At 48.6% G+C, this 21324-nt stretch overlaps 2 protein-coding genes across 10 annotated transcripts; both read left to right on the forward strand.

Moving 5' to 3' along the window:
• Positions 1-3757: 3757 nt before the first annotated feature.
• Positions 3758-14775, forward strand: PIP4K2C (phosphatidylinositol-5-phosphate 4-kinase type 2 gamma). Of its 7 annotated transcripts, none has more exons than XR_004424089.1 (12): positions 3761-4052; positions 6914-7011; positions 7669-7765; positions 8132-8275; positions 10763-10909; positions 11099-11137; positions 11732-11845; positions 12220-12487; positions 12655-12758; positions 12953-13859; positions 13944-14048; positions 14530-14775. XR_004424089.1 is itself a non-coding variant. In XM_033116353.1 (11 exons), exons 1-10 carry the CDS (start codon positions 3879-3881, stop codon positions 13031-13033), a joined length of 1266 nt encoding a protein of 421 aa, XP_032972244.1. In that variant the 5' UTR covers positions 3758-3878; the 3' UTR covers positions 13034-13044; positions 14530-14775. The 7 variants fall into 7 exon arrangements, 2 of the variants coding, with proteins under 2 accessions (XP_032972244.1, XP_032972243.1); XR_004424088.1 differs by having other exon boundaries at positions 12953-13853; XM_033116353.1 differs by lacking the exon at positions 13944-14048 and having other exon boundaries at positions 3758-4052; positions 12953-13044.
• Positions 14776-15979: 1204 nt separating this feature from the next.
• DTX3 (deltex E3 ubiquitin ligase 3) lies at positions 15980-21118 on the forward strand. 3 transcript variants are annotated; one of them, XM_033118440.1, is made up of 7 exons: positions 15984-16226; positions 16930-17077; positions 17518-17582; positions 17773-17847; positions 18205-18953; positions 19880-20097; positions 20441-21118. In XM_033118440.1, coding segments are annotated over exons 4-7 (1044 nt in total). In that variant the 5' UTR covers positions 15984-16226; positions 16930-17077; positions 17518-17582; positions 17773-17846; the 3' UTR covers positions 20517-21118. The 3 variants fall into 3 exon arrangements, with proteins under 3 accessions (XP_032974328.1, XP_032974331.1, XP_032974330.1); XM_033118437.1 differs by lacking the exon at positions 16930-17077 and having other exon boundaries at positions 15980-16226; positions 18224-18953; XM_033118439.1 differs by lacking the exon at positions 16930-17077.
• The last annotated feature ends 206 nt before the right edge of the window (positions 21119-21324 follow it).

Below are 21324 nucleotides of genomic sequence, written 5' to 3' on the forward strand. Positions count from 1 at the left end.
CTCCTCAAAACTCCTTTTGATATTCTTGACCCCAGAGCTCATGACCAGAATGTAGAGTTGCTTTGAAATGTTTTGAAAAACGGAGGAGGCAGATCCTCCTGACCAGTCTGTCAAACAGTTGCTCATCTGCCCATGGTAGTTCCAGGCAGGCATAGTCAAATGACCGCTTCTTTGGCTGTGGGGATGAACAGGCTGGGAAATTCCTAAGTATTTTTTGCCAGTGATGAGCTGGGTTCCTTTCTCTGTCCCATATTGTTCTGCATGTTCTTCCCGTCTCCACCTATTGGTTTGGGGGCTTCCGGTTCATTGGCAAAATGTCTATTTTGAGATGCCTTCCTTTCAAGCTAGAGCCTGCCTTTTCCCCAATATACATTAAAAATTTTTTTTTTTTTTTACAAAGAATTCCTTCTATAATGTCCCCATCTGGTAAGTGCACTTTAAAGAAAGGGGCAGGGCAGATTTCCCAAAGGTGGAGGAGCCCAAGGACTTGAACTAGGGGTGTCTCCTTCCCCAGGCTCCCTACCCCCCATGTAATTGATAGGACTATGTTTTGGTTTCAGACGTCCTTTCCTTCCACATGGTGCTAAGGTGGTTTTTCAGGTAACTAACTGCAAGGATGGAGAGTGGAGGTTACAAGCCGGTCCAAATCAAGAAAGAAAGTCTGGTGTCCAGATATCCAGTCTTATCTAGGATGGAAGAACAGAATTCCCCCAGCAGCAGAGAAATCATCTTCTAGCTTCTAAGTCAGGAAAGAAAGCTCAGTGTGAGTGTTAGTTGGTAAATACAGACTGCATTGGCCTAGAACTCCTTCAAGTTAAAAAGTCCCTTTTCCCTTTACCTATTGGGCCGCTTTTAGCAATTAAGGAAAACTGCAGGGGGGAAAATACAAGAGGGGTGTGGAATAAATCCAAGGCAGTGATATTCAAACATCTTTCAAAAAAAAAAATCTTACATAGAATCCTGGTATAAGAGATAACTAAAAGTGATGCAGACCTGGGCAGATTGCATTTTCTTTATTAGGTAGAAAATGCTTCATTCATTGAGGAGTCCTGAACAGTCCTAAGAGACCCTGAGGCGTTCTGTAGTTTGAAAACCACTGCTCTGAGGAAAGGGGTCCGATCTGACTTCCCTGTCCCAAGCTTGCAATTCATAGCAAAGACCCAGTCAGAGAGGAAGAAGATACCTGTGCACCTGTAGACTTGTGCTAATATTTGCCAGGATGGCATTTAAAAATCCAATGGGTTTTATGTAATCTTGCCACCAAATGAGTCTTTTAAAACACATAAGAAAATGTGAATGTGTAGGGCAGATGAGGAGAGGTGACAGAGGAAGCAGCCTTCTCTTTAGCAAGATGTAAGGGAAATAGGATTCACTTACATAAATCCGAAACGACACACACACACAAAGCCTTCACCAGAAGGTTCGCCCTACGTCTTCCTCCTGCTCCCCTCCATCCCTCCCTCCACAATACTGCATCCCTTTCAGAGAGCCAAGGTCACCACAAAGGGTACCTGGCCTGCCCACTCACATCTGCCAAAATGTTGCATGCCATCGTGGAAGACAAACCAAACTGCACAAACCCCAGTGTGTATTTATTTGATGTATATAGATACCTTTAAAATAAAATAAAATCAATGATGATTCTATGGTGTTGTAAATCTTTTCCCTCCCCAGTCTCTCCTTCCTTTGCATATTATGGCATTTGACAGTGTGGTATATATCCTTCCAGATGTTTTTCTATTTATACACACGGTTTTTGGTGGGGTTTTTTTCCCATTTGACAATATATCCTAGGGATTCTTTTCATGTCAATACATATAGATTTACCTAATTAAAAAATATATGTAAAACTTCATCTATAATTTATTCAACCATTCCACTACTGGTGGACATTTATCTAGGTTGTTGGTAATTTTTAACAAAAAATACTCTCTTCATTTTTTCCCCCAAGACCATCATCACTTCAGTCCCAGCATCAATTCTGTCCGTCTCGAGTATGTCTCTCTCCTGCCCTTGCCAACGGCTCAACTCTCGTCCCAAGCTCATCTACCACACTTACCCTCCTATCCCCCATTTTACAGCATACCCTTAACCTGTCCCCTGCTTTTACGTCAAAGCTGCTGAGATTCATGGAGAAAACTGCACCACCAAAACACCGGGGCAACTAAAAACAAAGAGCCTGCAAACCTAACTGGACCTTCCTTGTGTGTGTCTCTGCTCAGTTTTCTCTCCCATGCCCCAGAGCAACTGGTCTAAACACACACTCCTCAAGGCTCCTTCTCACCTTCCTGTCTTGGGCAACAACTTTGCTTTAAAGGGAAAATCAAAGCAAGTGAGATGAAATTATTCATCTCCCCCCCCCCCCGCCTAAAAACTTACAAGTAACTCACATATACCTGTTCAGATCCTTTCTTTTTTCCTTTCTGACAAGTGGTAAATCTCCCTTCTCTGGGCCAAAGCAAGTCCCTTCTAGATCCTTCATTCGGTAGACACTCAGAATCCCGATATATAAAAGAACTAAAAGTGATGCAGACTTGGGCAGTTTGCATCTTCTTTCTTAACTTCTGTCCCAATGATTTCTTCCCTTTTTGTCAGGTCTCTCTTAAAAGTCCCTCCCTTTACTGTGTTTCTCTTTAAGCAACTCCCCATCTTGTTTTCTTAAAACTAAAATTCCTGAAAAAGTCCCAGGCTTCCCATCTCCACTTCACCTCCCACTCATTCCTCAGCCCACCTTGATCTAGCTCTTGCTCTGTTGAACCTGCTTTTCCAAAGGTCACTAGTTACCAAGTACAATGGGCACTTCTCTGTCCTTGTCTTGCTTCACCTCTCCATTGACATCTGACACTGCTCTCCACTTCTTCCTTCTTAAAACTCAACTTGCTTGGCTTCTGTGACCCTGCTCTCCTGGCTCATTCTCTGGCCACCCTTTCTCAGTCTTCTCCCACCAGCCTCTTAGAACCCTGGGTCTATCCCAGGGTTCAGCCCTTGGTTCTTTCCTTACCCTCTCTGGGAAACGTCATTCACACCCCGATTCCACAACAATAATTAAATCTGTATCCCCAGTATAGACCATTCTGCTGAGCTCTCAGGCCAAGTGTCCAGTTGCCCTCAGGTGTTCCTAACACGTTCCAAACTGAACCCATCTCTTCGCCAAAACTGCTCCTTTTCATTTCACCACTCTCTCTCTCTTCACCTTAGCCAGAAACCTGGGATTCATTCTCTGTCTCCCTTTCCCTCAAACCATACTAAAAATCATTAAGAATTTTCCAAACCGACACCAAACTATACCTTTAGATGCCATCCCCTTCTTTCCATTCCAACAGCCACTGTTTTAGTTCATTGTCTCGTGCCTAGAGTTTTGCAGTACTCCAATTACCTTCCAGAATGATGCAGAGTGGTCCCTCTAAAAGCACATTCAATGCATTAAAGGGTTCCCCAGCAAAGGGTTCTCCTACGTGGTAAAAAAAAAATGCTTTGGGGTTAGCCTCAGGAGGGCGGTTACTCTTGGAAACGGCAAAACCAGCAGGCGGCGACTTTGCAGCAAAGAACACCTCGACCGAGGAGTGAAGCAGGCCAGCCGAGGCCACATCCCCACGGCCTCGGCGGCCTGCCAGGGCCTCGCGCACTGCGTCCAGCCTTCAGTGGACACGGCTTCCGCGCGCCCACCCGTGTGCCAGGTGAGCCTACCCACCGCACAAGCATTGGGGGCCAGCGGGCGCCAAGGGGCGGAGCCAGCCCCGCCCCGCCCCACCCCTCTCGCGCGCCTGCGGGCCAGCCTCCGGTCACGTGACGGCGGCGCAGGTGAGCACCGCTTCCGGGGTCGGGAGCCGGGATAGCTGCCGGCTCCGGCTTTCACTCAGCAGGGTACGCGAGAGGCCATGGCGTCCTCCTCTGCCCCGCCGGCCACCGTACCAGCGACGGCAGCGGCCCCCGGTCCGGGTTTCGGCTTCGCCTCCAAAACCAAGAAAAAGCATTTCGTGCAGCAGAAGGTGAAGGTGTTCCGGGCGGCTGACCCGCTGGTGGGCGTGTTCCTGTGGGGCGTAGCCCACTCGGTGAGACCCAGCTCTGGCTCCCCGGTGACTCTGTCCGAATCCCTCAGCTCCTGCGCCTCCGGGCGTCCCTGTTTCCCGGCTCCTGTCTCCGGTGCCCCTCGCGCTGCCACTTTTCACCTGGGCTGTCCTGTTCCCTGCTCACCAACCCCCAGATGTTCTTCCAAGTGGCTTCTTGCTCTAGACTTTTTTCCGTAACCGTAGACTTTTGTCTCCCTCTCCGTCCTTTACTTCTCCACCCTAGTTCCGCCTTCCCTGCCTGAAATCCAGCTCCCTGCCTCCTTCCTGCCAGGTCCAACCTCAGCCCCGGGCTACGGACACCGACCGGGGCCCGGCTTCTGCTGGAAGGACATTAGGGGGAGTGGCTTTTCAGAGGTGGTGGTGGTGAGGCCTCCGATAAGAGTGTGTATGTGGAAGGGGAGCAGGAAGGGGAGCTGGGTAAAGAGATCGTTCACTTTCCTTTCCACCTTGCTTTCCAGCCGCTGTCCTTCACTTTGGAACCTTGCCTTTGGGGGAAGCTCCAGGTTCCCTGGCCCTTCTAATCCTGCTTGTACCTTCTTTTCCCTTCAGGTACAGCATTTTAGAGCAGCTACCCCACCCCGAACCTAGTGGTTACACTCACTCAGCCTTTGGTCTTAACTGCATCCCTATTGTTGGCTGGAATGATGCTGTTTGGTGTAAATGGGGGTTATCTTTGACGAAAGAGTTGGCTGCGGAGCTCTGGTCCTCGGGACACTGGTGGTGAACTTTAGAAGCAGGAAACTCCTGTAGAGGGTGTGGCCTGGGAATCCAGGGGAAGCCAAAGAGGCCGGTGCATCTCCTTTCCTGAGGATACCTGAGGTGAAGGAAACACAGTCATTGCCTCCTTCTGCAAGGTCTGGAGTGGGAGGGATGCAGTGACCTTGAATGTGACAGGCAATGTTTTATAAATCAACTTCTTTGAGTTGTTACAGTTATGGAAAGGTTGTGGAGGTGGAAGGGGATGAGGAAGAATACAGTTTCTGTTACATTAATTTATGGTTTAAAATGTTGTTTGGGGTCTGTCGGCTCTCTTTTGCTTTTGTGACTCTGGACTGCTTCCAGCTCCCGGGGTGGTAATGTCTCATCAGCGAGTAGCAGGGCACTTGGTATGGGTAAGGCTGATGGGGGCAGGGCTGCCTCTTATATGTACCTTCCAGATGACTCATCCGTCCCTTTGAGTAAGTTAACAAAGAGGGTTTTCCTTTAGTAAGAATTGGGAGAATTACACATAAGACCTGCCTCAGCTTCCCTAGGTATATATACTTTAGCTTCAACACCCCACCCTCCAGCCAACACACATTTACTTCAGGTTTCTAGAATGGAGAAATTCCTTGAACATATGTCTTGGTGATGATTCAGCCTGCTTAACAGCAGGTGGCGAAAAGACGGGGCATGAAGAACTATAGATGAATTTTAGGCTGGGATTCTCAAATGGCTTTTTTTTTTTTCTGGAGGAGTATGTTCTGTCCTCCTTTTCTGCTGAGAATGAGAGGAGCTGGGTTTCACTGCAGTATATAGGATTCTACTGGGTTTCACGGCAATATATAGGACTATACTGGGTTTCACGGCAGTATATAGGATTCTACTGGGTTTCATGGCAGTATATAGGATTCTACTGGGTTTCACGGCAGTATATAGGACTGTACTGGGTTTCACTGCACTATATAGGACTGTACTGGGTTTCACTGCAGTATATAGGACTGTACTGGGTTTCACTGCAGTATATAGGACTGTACTGGGTTTCACTGCAGTATATAGGACTGTACTGGGTTTCACTGCACTATATAGGACTGTACTGGGTTTCACTGCAGTATATAGGACTGTACTTCATAACCTCTGTTGAATGATCAAGTAAGAATAGGCAAGGCATCCACTTGTTCAGTTCATAAACACTTCAGGACCACTACGTGCCAAATATTTTGCTAGCTAGATATCTGAGAGATGTAGGCATCTAGAACTGGTCTTGCCCTGTAAAAGCTCACAATCTAGATGGAGAACTTATGTAAACTAGCGATTAGTCATATAGATAAGTACACTGTTAAAGGTGGGCAAAAGATTCTGTGGCAACACTGGAGAGAAAGCACATTTCCTCGAGATTTCTTAGTAGAGGAACTCCCTTTCCACCCTGAATTAGCAGACTGTTGATTCTGGGGGCTGAGGAGAACATGTGATGCTTGTATCCTTTGGGCTGTGGGTCGGCTTGACTTTAGTGAACAGACACCTAATAAGGTCATATGCTCTGCTTGCCTGCATTCTCTCTGAAATCAGCTGCTCTTCTCTTACTTTATACCTAGGCAGGTGGGGACCTACTACAGAGAACTGAGTCAGAGTGGTCTGGAAGGACTGGTCCTGTCTGTAAGGAGATGCCTCCCGCAGGATACGGACACTTCTTTCTTATTGCTCTTGACCCCTTAGAGTCCCATTAACTCTCTTGTGTACTTTGAAAATGCCTTTTGTTTTGTTTTTAATGGAGCATGGAACTGTTTGTCTTGAGTGTCTTGAGTCTGCTGGGGGTATTTTTTTTCCTCTGGAATTTCTCACAGCTTTAAAAATAGTCCTGAGTTGCTTACAGGGTTTGCCTGATATAAAATGACTATTGTGAGCATGAAGTTCCATGGGGGCGGGTGCGTGAGGGGCTGTGTGTAAGGGTTGCTTACTGCAGTCCTTGCTGGGCAGCAGAAGAGGTCAGACATATTCTCTCACCTCTGTCAAGCGAATGCATACCAGTGTTTTTAAAGGAATGAGGTCTGAGTTGCCCTTTTCTGACTCTTAACCAGACACAGTATATGAGTAGCTCTCCACACCCCTACTCACTGCCTCCCTATTTTGTTTTGGTTTATCAGATCAATGAGCTCAGCCAGGTGCCTCCCCCGGTGATGCTGCTGCCAGATGACTTTAAGGCCAGCTCCAAGATCAAGGTCAACAATCACCTTTTCCACAGGTATATGGGGATTCCTGGCCTTCTCATGTCAACCTTCCTCGAAAAGAGTAAATAATTTAATCGTGAAGATTTGATGAGTTGAAGATTTTAGATTTAGAAGGCAACTTACATGTTGTATTGCCTAACCTCCTTCTCAGAGCAGAAATTCAGTATTGTGCAAAGAAGCCATTAAAATAATTTTCAGTGTTCCTACACCCTTATGTGTATGGACTAGTTTATCTCTCCTCTTGCCTAGCAATTCCATAGAGTAAATACTATTAATTTCTGGTAGGGACTCCCTGAAAAAAATGCCTGAGTCCTCTAAGCCCTCCTAGTATCAGAAGATGCCATTCAAAGCAGTGGCATCTATTGTGAATTTTAGGATGTTTGTAACTTGCTTGAAATTTGGGAAATGCTGCTGTGAGGGTGGACAGTAGATCCTAGTTCTACTTAAGACACTTAACTAGGCCTGTGATTTAAGCAGGTCACTCAGGTACCCTGAGCCACAGCCTCCCCTTCTATAAAATGGGAATAATGCACCTTTACAGTACCTCACAGGGTTTTATGAGACTCAAATAAGGTAATATGCGTGAAGGTGCTTTATAAACTGTCAAGCCCTATATAAATGTAAGGTAATATTGTTACTTTGTTTTCTTACCTTCAAAACCCTTATTTCAGGGAAAATCTGCCCAGTCATTTCAAGTTCAAGGAGTATTGTCCCCAGGTCTTCAGGAACCTCCGTGATCGATTTGGCATTGATGACCAGGATTACTTGGTGAGAGTCTATTATTGGCTAAGGGTAGTCCTTTCTCCCTAACAACTGGGGAAGCCCTGTGACAGTCATGTTTTGGAGAAATGAGAGCCTTGGCAAGGATGATTCTTTGTGTTTTTGTTGTCACAGGCATCTTCAACAATCTGGTGAAAGCTATAAACCCTGTCCTTGGGGAAAAAAATGTATATATGTTAAAAATTTTGCTCTACTTTGAGTCCATATGTGGACACCAGATTAAGAACCCCTGCTCAACCTTTTACACCAGGATTTTATCCACTTTCAGGCATGTTCAGTTGACCATCATCCTATGACTTGCATCTCCATATAAAGGAGGGAGGAAAAGAGCCTTTGGCCTATTTGTGTCCCCAGGTGTCCCTTACCCGAAGTCCCCCAAGTGAAAGTGAAGGCAGTGATGGTCGCTTCCTTATCTCCTATGATCGGACTCTGGTCATCAAAGAAGTATCCAGTGAGGACATCGCTGACATGCATAGCAACCTCTCCAACTACCACCAGGTCAGGCCTCTCTCCAGCCTTTTTCTTTCCATCCTCTCCCTACTCGTAGCTCAGCTGCCAGAACATACAGGGAGGCTTCCTATCCCTTTTCCTCCCTACAACCTGTTTTTCTCCCCAGGAAGCACTTGACATCATGTTTTTGAAAAACTAGAACTTTCAACAAAAGAGCCTCTGCATACCTAATTGTGTTTGACTACATAGAAGAATTTAGACATGATCCTTCTCATTTGATACTTAACAATCTAAAACCAGTCTGGATTGATACATAAAGTATAGACAAAGTCAGAATTAGTGAAGTGTCAACACCAAATATACTACTATCAGGAATAAATGCAATTTTGGGAGAAAACCAGGATAAGTGCACAATTGGGATAAATTGAAGGGTAGAAACCATGATCATATCCAGCCCTGAATTGGTTTAGGGAAGCTATTCTGTCTGATTAGATTAACCTGGTACTTGGAGTTTCAGGAATATTTTGGTGATAAAAATACTGCCTGAATATCTTTCTACTGATGAAAAATCTCACTTAAATCAATGAGCAAGGAATAAATGAAAGACCATCTTTGGTTTATCCAATAAATATTGAATGTCTATTATTAGTAGGCCCTGTGTTAGGCCGTGAAGAAAGAAATGAATGAAATGGTCGTGGCCCTTGAGGATCTATCTCTTGATTTAATGGCAGAGTCCAGTAAGCTAGCCTTAGCACACGGCAAGATGTGTGCAATAGTAGAGGTAGGTACAGAATGCTCTGGGGGTGCTGAGGAAGAGTGTCCCAACTCACTAAGGGGAGAAGGTACACTTGGGAGGCTCAAAGAGAGTGTTTTAGAGGGAATGTCACAGGAGTTGATTCGTGAAAAGCTGGAAGGGACTAGCCGTTGGACAGTGTGGAAGAGAGCATTCTAGGCAAAGAAAAAGAGCACTTGTAAAGGCACAGAAGCATAAGAGAACTTGGTGTTAGGGAACTGCGAGAAATTCAATGTGACTGGGATATGGTACTGCAGAAAAATAGTTAGGCAGATGCCAGATGGTGCAGGGTTTTATAAGCAACACAAAGAGTTTGGACTTGATCCTGAAGATGGTTTGCAGGGGAGTGATATGTATGTTATTTAGAAATTTCCCTGTGACAGCATTTTAGAGAATGGACTGGAGGGTGGGGGGATATTGGGAGTGGAGATCCAGTTAGAAGGTACTTGTAATAGCCCAGGTGAGAAATGACAGAGCCTGGAGGAGCAGTGGCAATGGCGTTGGAAAGGAAGACTTAGGGGAGAATTGTGGGAATTAAGGCAAACACACCTCCAGTTAGGGATACTGGGGCCCCATTCACCAACAGTTGGGAAGCAGAAAACGAAACAGGTTTTTGGAGGAAGACAGTTCTGGTTTAGACACTTTGAGTTTGGGGTTTCTGCAGTTCATACAGATACCAATGTCCAGTAAAGTGTTGGGGAATGGAGTTCGGGAAAGATGATTAGAGTAGAAGTGTAGATTTGAGAGTTATAGGTGAAGAGGTGGTAATTAAAGCCACAAGTATAGATAAGATTATTGAAGGGAAGTGTGGAGTAAAATGAAAAGTATTGTGCAAAGAATGGTTGAGGATAGAACCTTAAGGAGCAGCTGGAGAAAAGAGCCCCTAAAGAAGACTAAGAGTCAATGGACACTTTTAATTATTTAGGCCCTACTTCATTCCATACAGGATTGGAGGACAGAGAGGAGGGGAATCAGAAGAGTGGTTTAATGGGAGCTGAGGGGGAAGAGAGTTTTAAGGAGAGACTGGTCAGTAGTATCATGTGCTCAGTAGATATATTACAATGACTAGATACTCATTGGATTTGGCAACAGGGATTTGGGGGAGGGAGGAGTAGAGAGATTTCAGAGGAGAAATGAGGGTCTAAGTCTGATTTCACTGGTTTGAGGTGTGAATAAGAGCTAGGAAGTGGATTAATTGCTGACTACTTTTCTGAGAAGGTTGGCTATGAAGAGAAGTAGGCAGCAGTATTGAAGGAGAGAGAGATGGTAACATTGAAAGAGGAATAATTATGTAAGAATCCAAACTACAGGCATCATGCAAACATTTTTACTACAGGAATCTAGCCCAGCAAGAAACATTGATCTAGATAAAATCGGTTAGTTGATAAACATACGTAATTTCTAATCCTGGTTCTGTGACCATCTGCATATAAAGAGGGTCTAAAATAAGGATAATAACACCTACATTCCCCGTCTCAAAGAATGATAGCTATGAAATGAGAGAAGGCACTTTAAAATTGAGCCAGTATGCAAATGAATTAAGCAGAGGAGATGAGGATTCAGAAACTGCAGGGAAAACCAAGGGCGTCTTCAGAAAGCGCCCACCACTTTTGACCTTCTTGTAGCCTCTCTACTTGAAGCTCTCTGCCCACTCGGGAATGGGAGTGTTTGAATGCCCACCCGTGGGCTGTTTGTGTATCTGCTGCTCAGCCTCCCCCTATTCTTTCCTCCCTTCCGCCCAGTACATTGTGAAGTGCCATGGCAACACACTGCTGCCCCAGTTCCTGGGGATGTACCGCGTCAGCGTGGACAGTGAGGACAGCTACATGCTTGTGATGCGCAACATGTTCAGCCACCGTCTTCCTGTGCACAGGAAGTATGACCTCAAGGTAAGGAGAGGAGAGCGAGGGCGGAGGGGGTGCTCCTCATCGCCTGAGAGTGGGAAGGACCCGGGAAGGCACTGGATGATTCCTTTGAAAGAAAGAAGGCTATAGGTTTGAATACTTGTCTTAGGAGCTGGGTGTTGACTGTTCTTTAAGCCACTTCTGCTGACTTCATCTTTGGGTCTCTCTCCACAGGGTTCCCTTGTGTCCCGGGAAGCCACTGATAAGGAAAAGGTGATACTAATTTTAGGGTGAGGGATAGGGGAGGGATGAAGATGAAAGGGATCTTCTTAGGATAAAGAGGCACGTATTACCAGCTATTTATTCTTATCTTAAACCCCTGACTAGGAGAGAGATGTAACCTTGTACCAATCCAGGGATTGTGTGGAAGGGGCAGTGGGAACAGCTGCTTTGTCACTGGCGTGGTTTATTATTCCCTTTGGAAGGTTTGGGGATGGGTGAGAATGTCAGACTTAAAGAGCACAATGCTTACCTCCCACCTCCTACTCTGGCCTCTCCTAGACAAGCAGCTACTTTTGCTTAAGAAGAAAGAAAAGTCAGCATCGAGGGCCTTGATGAAAACCATAAGCAGAAAGTAGTGAGCTGTGATTTGGGGTACATCTACAGTGACTGAGTCTGGGGAAGCCACTGGAAGTGAGAACAGACTGGGGGCCAGCATCCCGGTGTGGAGTCAGATGAGAGAGGGGCTGTCAGGTCTCTCTCTCCTAGAGCCCACTGAGTTCCACATAGAGCCTTAGAGAGAGCAGGGTTCTCTGAGGCCTTGGGGGAAGGGATAGCTTCCCAAGGTGTCCCTTTACCTATTCTCAGGTTAAAGAATTGCCCACTCTTAAGGATATGGACTTTCTTAACAAGAACCAGAAAGTTTATATTGGTGAAGAAGAGAAGAAAGTATTTCTAGAGAAGCTGAAGCGAGATGTGGAGGTGATGATTGGGGTGCTCTGGGAAATGGTCTTGTTTCCTTTCTTGCTTCCCTGGGGGGCAGTTGTCTCTCCATTCACGATCTGAGGGAACTCCTCCCCTTTATTCTTTGGGTTCTCTGCATGTCGGGGAGTTGAGTATGAGACATGAAAAATCCCTAGAGGTGACCCATAGAGGAGGTGGCTGGAATGAGCTAAAAGAATGATCTTAGACACCAGGACATTTTGTTACTAGAGGAAAATGGTATACTCCCAACCCTCAATTTTTATACATCCTTTCTCCAGGAGAGCCCCAGAAATTCAGGGGTGGAGGTATAAGGGTAGTACCTGGGAGTGGGGAGGGAGATCTGGGGTGTCTGATTTATCGGTGGGTCTCAGTTCCTCGTGCAGCTGAAGATCATGGACTACAGCCTTCTGCTGGGCATCCATGACATCATTCGGGGCTCTGAAACCGAGGAGGAAGGGCCAGTGCGGGAAGAGGAGTCAGAGGGGGATGGGGACTGTGGCCTGACCGGACCTCCAGCTCTGGTGGGCTCCTATGGCACCTCCCCCGAGGGTATCGGTGGCTACATCCATTCCCATCGGCCCCTGGGACCTGGAGAGTTTGAATCCTTCATTGATGTCTACGCTATCCGGAGTGCTGAGGGTGAGAGAGATCCTGGAAATTTTGAGGTGGGGATGATGGTCCTTGGGGGATGGAGACCAGGGTGGTGGGTGGAGAGTCCAGTTAGGTTTTCAGAACAGATCTAACTGGTTCCTGGGGAGAGGGAATTGGGACTGTGCTTGTCCTTCATTGCTGGTTACTCTCCCCAGGGGCCCCTCAGAAGGAGGTGTATTTCATGGGCCTCATTGACATCCTGACACAGTATGATGCCAAGAAGAAAGCAGCTCATGCAGCCAAAACTGTCAAGCATGGGGTGAGGGTTCCCCAGGGCCTTTCCTTTCCTGTCTTGAGTTCACTATTCTTTGTGAAGAGAACCTCTTGTGCTAGAGCAGTGGGTGGCAAAAGGATGAAGGGTTGGGTGTAGAAATGATGTGGAATGGAATGGAGTATGGGAAATGGGAGAGTGATGGGGTGACCTGACACCATGTTCCAAATCTCTTCTCACAGGCTGGGGCAGAGATATCTACTGTCCATCCTGAGCAGTATGCTAAGCGGTTCCTGGATTTTATTACCAACATCTTTGCCTAAGAGACTCCATGGTGACTGCTGCTTTATGTTCAAGGTGGTGGGGTTCTTCAGAGAGGCTTGGGGGAATTGTGGATATTCTGGCCACTACTTCTCTTCCTCTTTGCTAAATTCAGGCTACAGGCTCTGTTGAGTAGGTTCTTCGTGGCCCTCAGAAATACATCCTTTCTACCCTTTGTCCAGTTTTCCTCCCTCTCTCCCTCTCCTCCAAGAAGTCTGCTTGATTTGTTAGAGTGTAATTGTTGACTCTCAAGTGCCTTGATCTTTGTAAAATGTCCCGTTGTTTCTGTAACATAGGAGGAGCTGGGGGAAGGGGGTTGTTTGCTGTCTTCAGGACCTGATTGGACAGATGGACCTGGCTCAAGCAACTACTCTGGATGCACTTTGCTGTGTGGGATGAACTAAGTGTCTGAATTTTGCTGATAACTTTATAGAACTTATTATGGAATGCTTCCTTCTGGTAGGCCCTGGGATGGAAGACTTTCATGATACTACAGATGTGGGTGCAGGAATGCACGCATATGATGGGATATGGCCAGTTTCACACACACAAGTGGGGTGGAGAGTGGTCAGCAGGCTGGCACCTCATGCAGGTGGGACCTAAGAGGACTCTTGTGATTATGCAGGGAACTGGAGAAGGTCTCTGTCAAGGATTAACTATTCTCCAATCTCTTCCCTTACCCCACTTCCACTACCACCCCTGTACTTGTGGGTGCAGGAGCCCAGAGATGGATGGCCACAGTGTTCAAGCCTAGGTGAAAGTGTTTGACTTCTGCTGCTCTTCCCCAGGATCACACACCCCCCCTGGCCCTGGAACCCTTTGGTGAGGGTATGGCCAGTTCTGGAGGCTGGGATGATGGGCCAGGGGTATAAGGTAGATTCCGCATGTTAAATTTCCCTTCTTCATGTCTAGCCATCCCTGAAGTTTTATTCCCAGGAGAAGGGAATATCGCTACCTGGGTCAACCCCGGCCATTTTAAGAGGATGGAGGTCTCAATTATGGGAACCTTTTCTGGAGGTGTGTGCCTAGCATACTTCCTTCCCCCACCCACTCTCAAACCCTTTCCCCAGTTGGATTTGTTATTCTGTTCTCTTCTGTCCCGTCTTATACTGCTACTGTGTTTCCCAGGGGACAGATGGCCGCCTTTGTCATCTTCATTCTCCACCCCCAGAGAGGAATCAGAGCCATAACTCAATCACCCTGCCCCCTCCAAAGATAGTTGAGTTGATGCATGATATTCTCAGAATGTAGAGGACCATCATGAGCCCAGATAGCGTCCTCCCCTCCCGCCAATGCCTTTCGGGCTAAGGCAGCCATTCTTGCTATCCTCCATACCCCTTGAGGCTCCTACATTTTTTTCTTAAACACAAAGATGGGCACCAGCAACTGGCCTGTGGGGATGCAAAGATTCTTTTCTCTGTATCTGGCTGGACTGATCTGTCTCACAAGAAGTCATGAGGTCGTAAAGAATTCTTTCTCCCCTCCATCTTCTCCAAAGAAAGAAGAGTCCCCAGTTAAGGATTGGAGCCCCTGTGATATCATCCTGTCTGGAGCCTGATGGATCTTTTTCATTCCAACCATCTACCTTTCCCCTGTTGAATGCAATAAAACTCCATGACACCAGCAACTGTTCTTTAGAAATGTGTTTTCTGACCATGTGGCTAATGTATCATGAGCAGTATGGTCTTCATTTGTTGCTTCTGATTTTCATCTTTTTTTATTAATACAAAAGATCTTGTGTATTTACTCCCATTGCCGTCACTATATAGAAATTAAATTATTGAATCCAAATCCCTTCACAGAAATGCCTCTTTGTTTGTTTGTTTGGTTTGGTTTTCCTTTTCTAAAGAAGCCTGTGCTTAGGGGTACACGGACCAGGTGAAGAATTCTGATCTTTAAGGTACTGGTCCCCTAACTAAGGGTGTGGGTTTCTAGATAGATGGCTGTAAACTTAAAAGTTTGTGAGGATTGTGCATGGGAATGAAAACTTACTCTCCCACTTTGTGGCCGTTCAGCTATAGGGGGGCCAGGGAGAGCTGAAATGATGTGACCTTCCCTTTTCCCCCAGGGTCCTGGGCTTGGTCACATCTCCAACTCTGTAAAGGTGATAGTCTGTCAGCCCAGCAGCTAAAAGAGAAGGAATTCAGTGTTCCCCCAGGCTTCCTGGGAAAGATGTCCTCTGCCTGGAGGGCAGGAAGAGTACAACAGGGTCCTGGGAAAGGGAAGAAAGTGACCAGCCCTCCAGCTCAGAAGGGGAGTGAAGAAAGGGGATGGGTGGCAGAGGTTGTTGCCAGTCTGGAAGACCCAGTATGGCTTGGCCAAGGAGGTCTGGACTGGTGGAAAAACCTGGCTTGATGTGACCCCAGGGAAGTGAGTTGGACTAGGGGCGGGGATTGCTCTGATGTGGGAAGCAGAACTGAGCAGAGTTTTTTTTTTCTTTGAGAGTTTTTAACTCTATTTGAACCATAGACTTGACACTACCACCACCTCATGGCACTTGAAAAAAAAACGTATTCACTTCCCATTCTGCACCAACTTCAGTTTCCCTGTCGTGGAAAGAAAACAATCAGAGAAGCACCAATACCCATCTGGGAGCGGGTTGTGGGGGTCACAATCTAGGAAAAGGCAAGAGATGAGGGATTGAAATAGTTTAGTCCAGGCGTTTGTTTATTTTTTAGATCCAGCGCTTTCCTTTCTACTATGACTCATCCCATATTATTCCTCAAAGACCCTGATAGCATAAGGATCACAAAATAATTGAGCCCTCCTCCCCATCTACCTAGACCAGCACTCCTCTGTAGCTAGAAGCTGCCAAGCAGCTGGCTGGGAAAGAAAAAGCGAGAGGGCTCCTCCGGGAGTGGGTAGCGAGAAAGGTTGCGTCTTGTAACGGATTTAACCTCCTACCCTCAGTTCCACGACGCCACTCCTTCCCTCCAAAGACTGGGAGGGCGCCTCCATTTTTGTTTTGGGGCGGAAGGGCAGGGTCTTGTGGATAGAAGGGGTCAAAGGAAACGGTCATTGTCACCTGGGAGGGGGAGGAGGTGCAGTTCTCCTTCCCTTTCCCTCACAGTCTGCACCCCTTGCACACTACCCCCACCTTCAAGGGGTCTCCCCCCCCCCTTGTTGCTAAGGCCCAGGCCGTCATCCCAGCAACAGCCTCAGTCATGTGACCGGCAATGGCGGCGCTGACGAGAGGTAGGTGAGCCCGGCGCCCCCACACCCACCGCGCGCCCCCCCCGGACCCGCTCGCACCCCTCGTGCGCTCTCCCGCTGCCCTTGTGCCCCCTCCTCTGTTTCATTCCTCCGTGCGGGGCTCCGGGGCCCCCTCCACGTTTGGTGGATCCTCTTTTTGTTATCCTCCAGCCCTGGCCTCCATTTGGGGGTTTTGGGGACTGCGATCGCGCCAACATGCACCCATACCCAGTGGTAGGGCTCCGGGGGGCTCCACGAGATGGGGAGACGGGGACTTGGGGAGTTGGTTCCGGGTCGGGTCTTGCAGGAGGTCGTGGGGGGAGGGGTGCAGCAGGCTCAGCGGATGCCCCCAGGGACCCTTGCCCTTCCCTGCTGCCCCTGCTGTCGGTCCCTGTCTGGAGGGAGGGACTGGCCCCGTGTCCCGCCTGGGTTGCCCCAGAGGAATCTAGAGACCCAGCATAAACTGGCCCCGCCTCCCTTTTCTGTGCCATCAGGACTTGGAGCTAAGGACACCTAGGTCCTGGCTTCTCTCTGATGAGGGGTGGAGGGTGTTCCACCTGGATAGACAGTACGAGCTGAGGCTCTAGGGGTTCCAGTTTCACTTTCTGAATCTCGAGGTGCATCTGGCCTTGAGGGGTCTATGACAGAGACACAAACGAAGAGCCGCTCCCCTTGGGATCACTCATGGCCCCTCTTTCTATTTGAGCTGCATTTGGAGGTTGTAGGTGCTGAACATGGCAAGACTCAGGGGAAACCTCAGACTCCTCCGGCGGAGCCTCCGCGTGAGCCCCACCCCTCCCTAAATGCAGACTAGATTGCTGACCGGCTTGCACTTCGTGTGCTGGGTTTGAAAGGTGACAGTGAGAACTTTGTTATTGCAGGGGCTGCTGCCACTTAGTTTCCATTCCAAACGGACTTCAGCAGAAGGGACTGGTTTGGCTCTCAAGGAAGGCTCCCCAGCAATAGGGACTGAATTATCTGGGAATGTGGAGCACAGGAAATATTCCTGTCCATGGGATCTGAGGGAGGTGGCAAGAAAGACCTTCATCTGTGTGGGCTTTCCCCTCCCTGACTTACCTATGCTCTAGGATTTCTTGAGAGCCTCAGAGCTGGGGAAGAAAAGAGGAAAGTTAGCATGTTGAAATTCCTTATTTAACAACTTGGGGAGAGGCTGGGGATGGAATTCTGCAGGAGATAAGGAGAGGTAATGAAAGTTTTTGTTTTGTCTCTGGGCAGACTGGGGAAAATGGTAACATATGTCATCATAACCCTTTACCCTCCCCCCTCCCTCCAGTCCTGGTCAGCTGAGTGTGGGAACAGAAGGATTTCTGCTTCTGTCATCGTCCATGAGCTTTCCAGGTATCTGCCTCCTGAGGGAACCTCAGCTTTCACCTTTAAGTTGGTTTCCTCCATTCTATGTTCAAGTAATGCCATTCCCACTAATTTACACCCAGGTTCCCATCTCTGGTATGTGGGCTGCTGGGTTGGGGCATATGGGAAGAGGGAAAGGGGTTTCTCACTTACCCTCCTTTTCCTGTCCACCTACCAGGTCACACCACCTACAAGTAGGGAGCAGGGACAGAGAGAGAGCCTGCATGCCATTTCTAAGCTCTTCAGGATCAAAGTGAGCAAAAAGGAGGGTCGAAAAGTCTCCCTCTCTTTTACAGAACCCAGTTTTCGCCCAGGGAGAGGGAGGGGCAGATTGTTTCTGTGATCTTGGGAGGAGTGAAAGGAGAACCAAGACTGATGCTTGGCTTAGATGAGAATAATAATGTTTAGAAACTTCCTTACTCTTCTGTGGGTGCCGGGGTTTGAAAGAAGAAGAGATAGAAAAAGGAAAAGAACTTGGGGGAAGAGTTGGAGGTTGGACTTTGAGAAAGTAGAGATAATTTAGGGTTGGAAAAGAACCTGAAGTAGGAGGTACTGATATTTGTCAAATGGGGACCCCCCCCACCCTGAGTCCCTTTCACCCTGGGGGCAGTGTCGTTCGTCCTGTCCAGAATGGCAGCCTGTGGAGGCACCTGCAAGAACAAAGTGACTGTCTCCAAGCCTGTGTGGGACTTCCTGAGCAAGGAGACCCCAGCCCGGCTGGCCCGGCTTCGGGAGGAGCATCGAGTGTCCATCCTCATAGATGGCGAGACTTCTGACATCTATGTTCTCCAGCTTTCCCCACAGGGCCCTCCCCCAGCCCCTCCCAATGGGCTCTACCTGGCCCGGAAGGCTCTCAAGGGGCTGCTAAAAGAGGCAGAGAAAGAGCTGAAGAAAGCTCAGAGGCAGGGGGAGCTTATGGGCTGCCTGGCTCTGGGGGGTGGGGGAGAGCACCCTGAGCTGCACCGCCCAGGCCCACCCCCTCTCCGAGCAGCCCCACTCCTGCCCCCAGGGGCACGGGGTCTCCCCCCACCTCCTCCTCCCCTGCCTCCTCCTCTTCCTCCCCGCCTTCGGGAGGAGGCAGAAGAGCAGGAAAGCACCTGTCCCATCTGTCTGGGGGAGATCCAGAATGCCAAGACATTGGAGAAGTGCCGGCACTCATTCTGTGAAGGCTGCATCACCCGGGCCCTGCAGGTGAAAAAGGCCTGCCCCATGTGTGGCCGCTTCTATGGGCAGCTGGTGGGCAACCAGCCCCAGAATGGGAGGATGCTGGTCTCTAAGGACGCCACGCTCCTACTGCCCAGCTATGAGAAATACGGCACCATCGTCATCCAGTATGTCTTCCCACCCGGTGTCCAGGGGGTAAGGAGACTTCGGCCTGCCCTTACCCTTTGGTTTTTACCCCAAGCTCCTTCTCTGACCTAGGAAAGCTGGGGGAGGGGAGTGTGTTTGTTAGATGTGATACAGTCTTGCTGCCTTCCAGAAGGCATTCCCATTCAGTGCCCTGGAGTTAGGAGGTCCCCTTGAGGTCCAACTTTTCCATCCCCACGACCCCAAGGCACACATGAAAATCAGGTATGAAAGAAAGGAATTGAGTACTATTTCCTTGATGAACTTGGATACCAACAACTATTCTTGGCAGAGGTGAATTCTCTGGAGATGGTGGCTCAGATGCAGGCATGCACAAGCAGGAAGGGATCTGACCCTCCTAACTAGGAGTGTTACTCCATTCCAGATTTATGAGAGAGGAAAACCTCAATGACAGTGGAAGTTTAAAACAGAAATGTTCAAGAGCCTATAGTTGTCTTCCTGCTTGACAAAGAGTAATTTCCAGTTCTTTTCAGAGGGATGAGGAAGCTCTGAAGAAGAGTAATAGAAAAATGGAACAGGTTAGACAGTGCAAGAAGTATTGGGAGTGTTTTCAGGTGGAGAAGGGAAGGCTGAAAGATAAATTATTCTCAGTCTTCACATTTCTGCTGAGTTTTCTGGAGAGTAAGGACCAGCTACCTTCCATCACTTCTGAGAATCCATTTGTTGCTGAATTGAGACTTGAGGGATTGAGATGGGGAGAAAGAACTCTTAACAATAAGGGTTTTGTCCAGACACAGGCTCCTGCTGCCCAGACCCTAGAGTCTCTCCTTCCCTGAAAGGCTGTCAGCCTGTTCTTGCCCTGTCAGCATTAGCTGGGCGTGCACAGACAGAAGGCTGGCCAGCATGACCTTCCACTGGCATCGTGGCCTTAAGATGCCCAGCTGCTCATTGCCTACTTTGCTTCCCCCTCCTCCCAGGCTGAACACCCAAACCCAGGAGTTCGGTATCCTGGCACCACACGGGTGGCCTACCTCCCGGACTGCCCTGAGGGCAACAAGGTGCTGACCCTGTTCCGCAAGGCGTTTGACCAGCGTCTCACCTTCACTATTGGCACGTCCATGACCACAGGGAGACCGAATGTCATCACCTGGAATGACATCCACCACAAGACCAGCTGCACAGGGGGACCCCAGCTGTGCGACACTCCTTCATTCCCCTTTCTTTGGCTCTGCCCCTTCGGTCCATTTCCACTGAGGGAACAACATCAACCCCCTCCTTCTGGGAGCCTCCTAACTGGAGAGGACCACCCCCAAATTATTCAACCATCTCTTCCATCCCAGTTTCTCCTACATTCAACCTGGTCCTGATGTGACCAGCTTAACCTATAGAAATAATTGGGCTAAATTATCTTGGGTTTGGATTACTTTAGGGAAGAGGGAGTGGGGCCACAGTGGGGCACCCAGAATGAGAGTGAGCATGGGGGTAATATGAGTAAAGCCGAACAGCTAACCCTGACCCTCATTTCTCTTTGCTCCCAGGTTTGGGTACCCGGACCCCACCTACCTGACCCGAGTGCAAGAGGAGCTGAGAGCCAAGGGTATCACAGATGACTGAAGGACATCCCCTTTGCCAAGGCCCCTGCCATTCTCTTCCACTAGGACCCAACGGAAGCCTCTGTTCTCCTCTCTCCCTCTGCCCCCCCAATCACAGAGTAGGGGACCTGTCTGCCTAGGGAAGGAGTTCAGAGAGGGAGGGGGTAATCCCTTCCCCTGTCCACCCACAGGCCAAGTGCTTCAGTGCACTGTGAGCCACTCCCTTCTGACAGATGCTGATCTGGAAGGCTCTGCTTCCCTCCTCCCCTTGTACATACTCCCAGTCTTCCTGCCCCCTCTGTTGCCCTTGGCTTTTTCTGGTATGTGCTGTGCTCCAGTGACTAAGCTGAGAAAGGACCTGGGTGGGATGGGGAAGGTCTCTTGAACACCCCCCACCCCATACTGTTCACTGCTGAACTTCTGTGCAGGGGAGCCATGACGTGTGTTCTTCAGAAGCAGTTCCCCATCTACCTTAACCTTGTCCTTTCCTACGTCTGTTTCTGTCAGTCTGTCTTTCTCCCACTCTTCTCTGCCCCCTTTAAGGAGCCTCCTTACCCTGTTCTGGAATCGCCGCCAGACTGTAGCTTTTAATTTAATAAAAATAAAGTAAAATATGCAACTCTCTATGCCACACCCGGTCTGTTCTGTGGACTGGGTGGGGGTGGGGTGGGAGCGGGACCTGCTGCAAAGGAGAAGGGGGTGGTAATCAGGAAATCCCAGTGGGTCTCCCCTAGTCTCTCTGCCTGCAGAGGGCCTGGGGAAACAGCATGTACTTAGTGGGCTCCACAATAACACTGCGAAGTCCCGGGTCACGCTTCAACTTTGGAATC

Source organism: Rhinolophus ferrumequinum, chromosome 10, assembly GCF_004115265.2.
Source record: "Rhinolophus ferrumequinum isolate MPI-CBG mRhiFer1 chromosome 10, mRhiFer1_v1.p, whole genome shotgun sequence".
NCBI classification, from domain to species: domain Eukaryota; kingdom Metazoa; phylum Chordata; class Mammalia; order Chiroptera; family Rhinolophidae; genus Rhinolophus; species Rhinolophus ferrumequinum.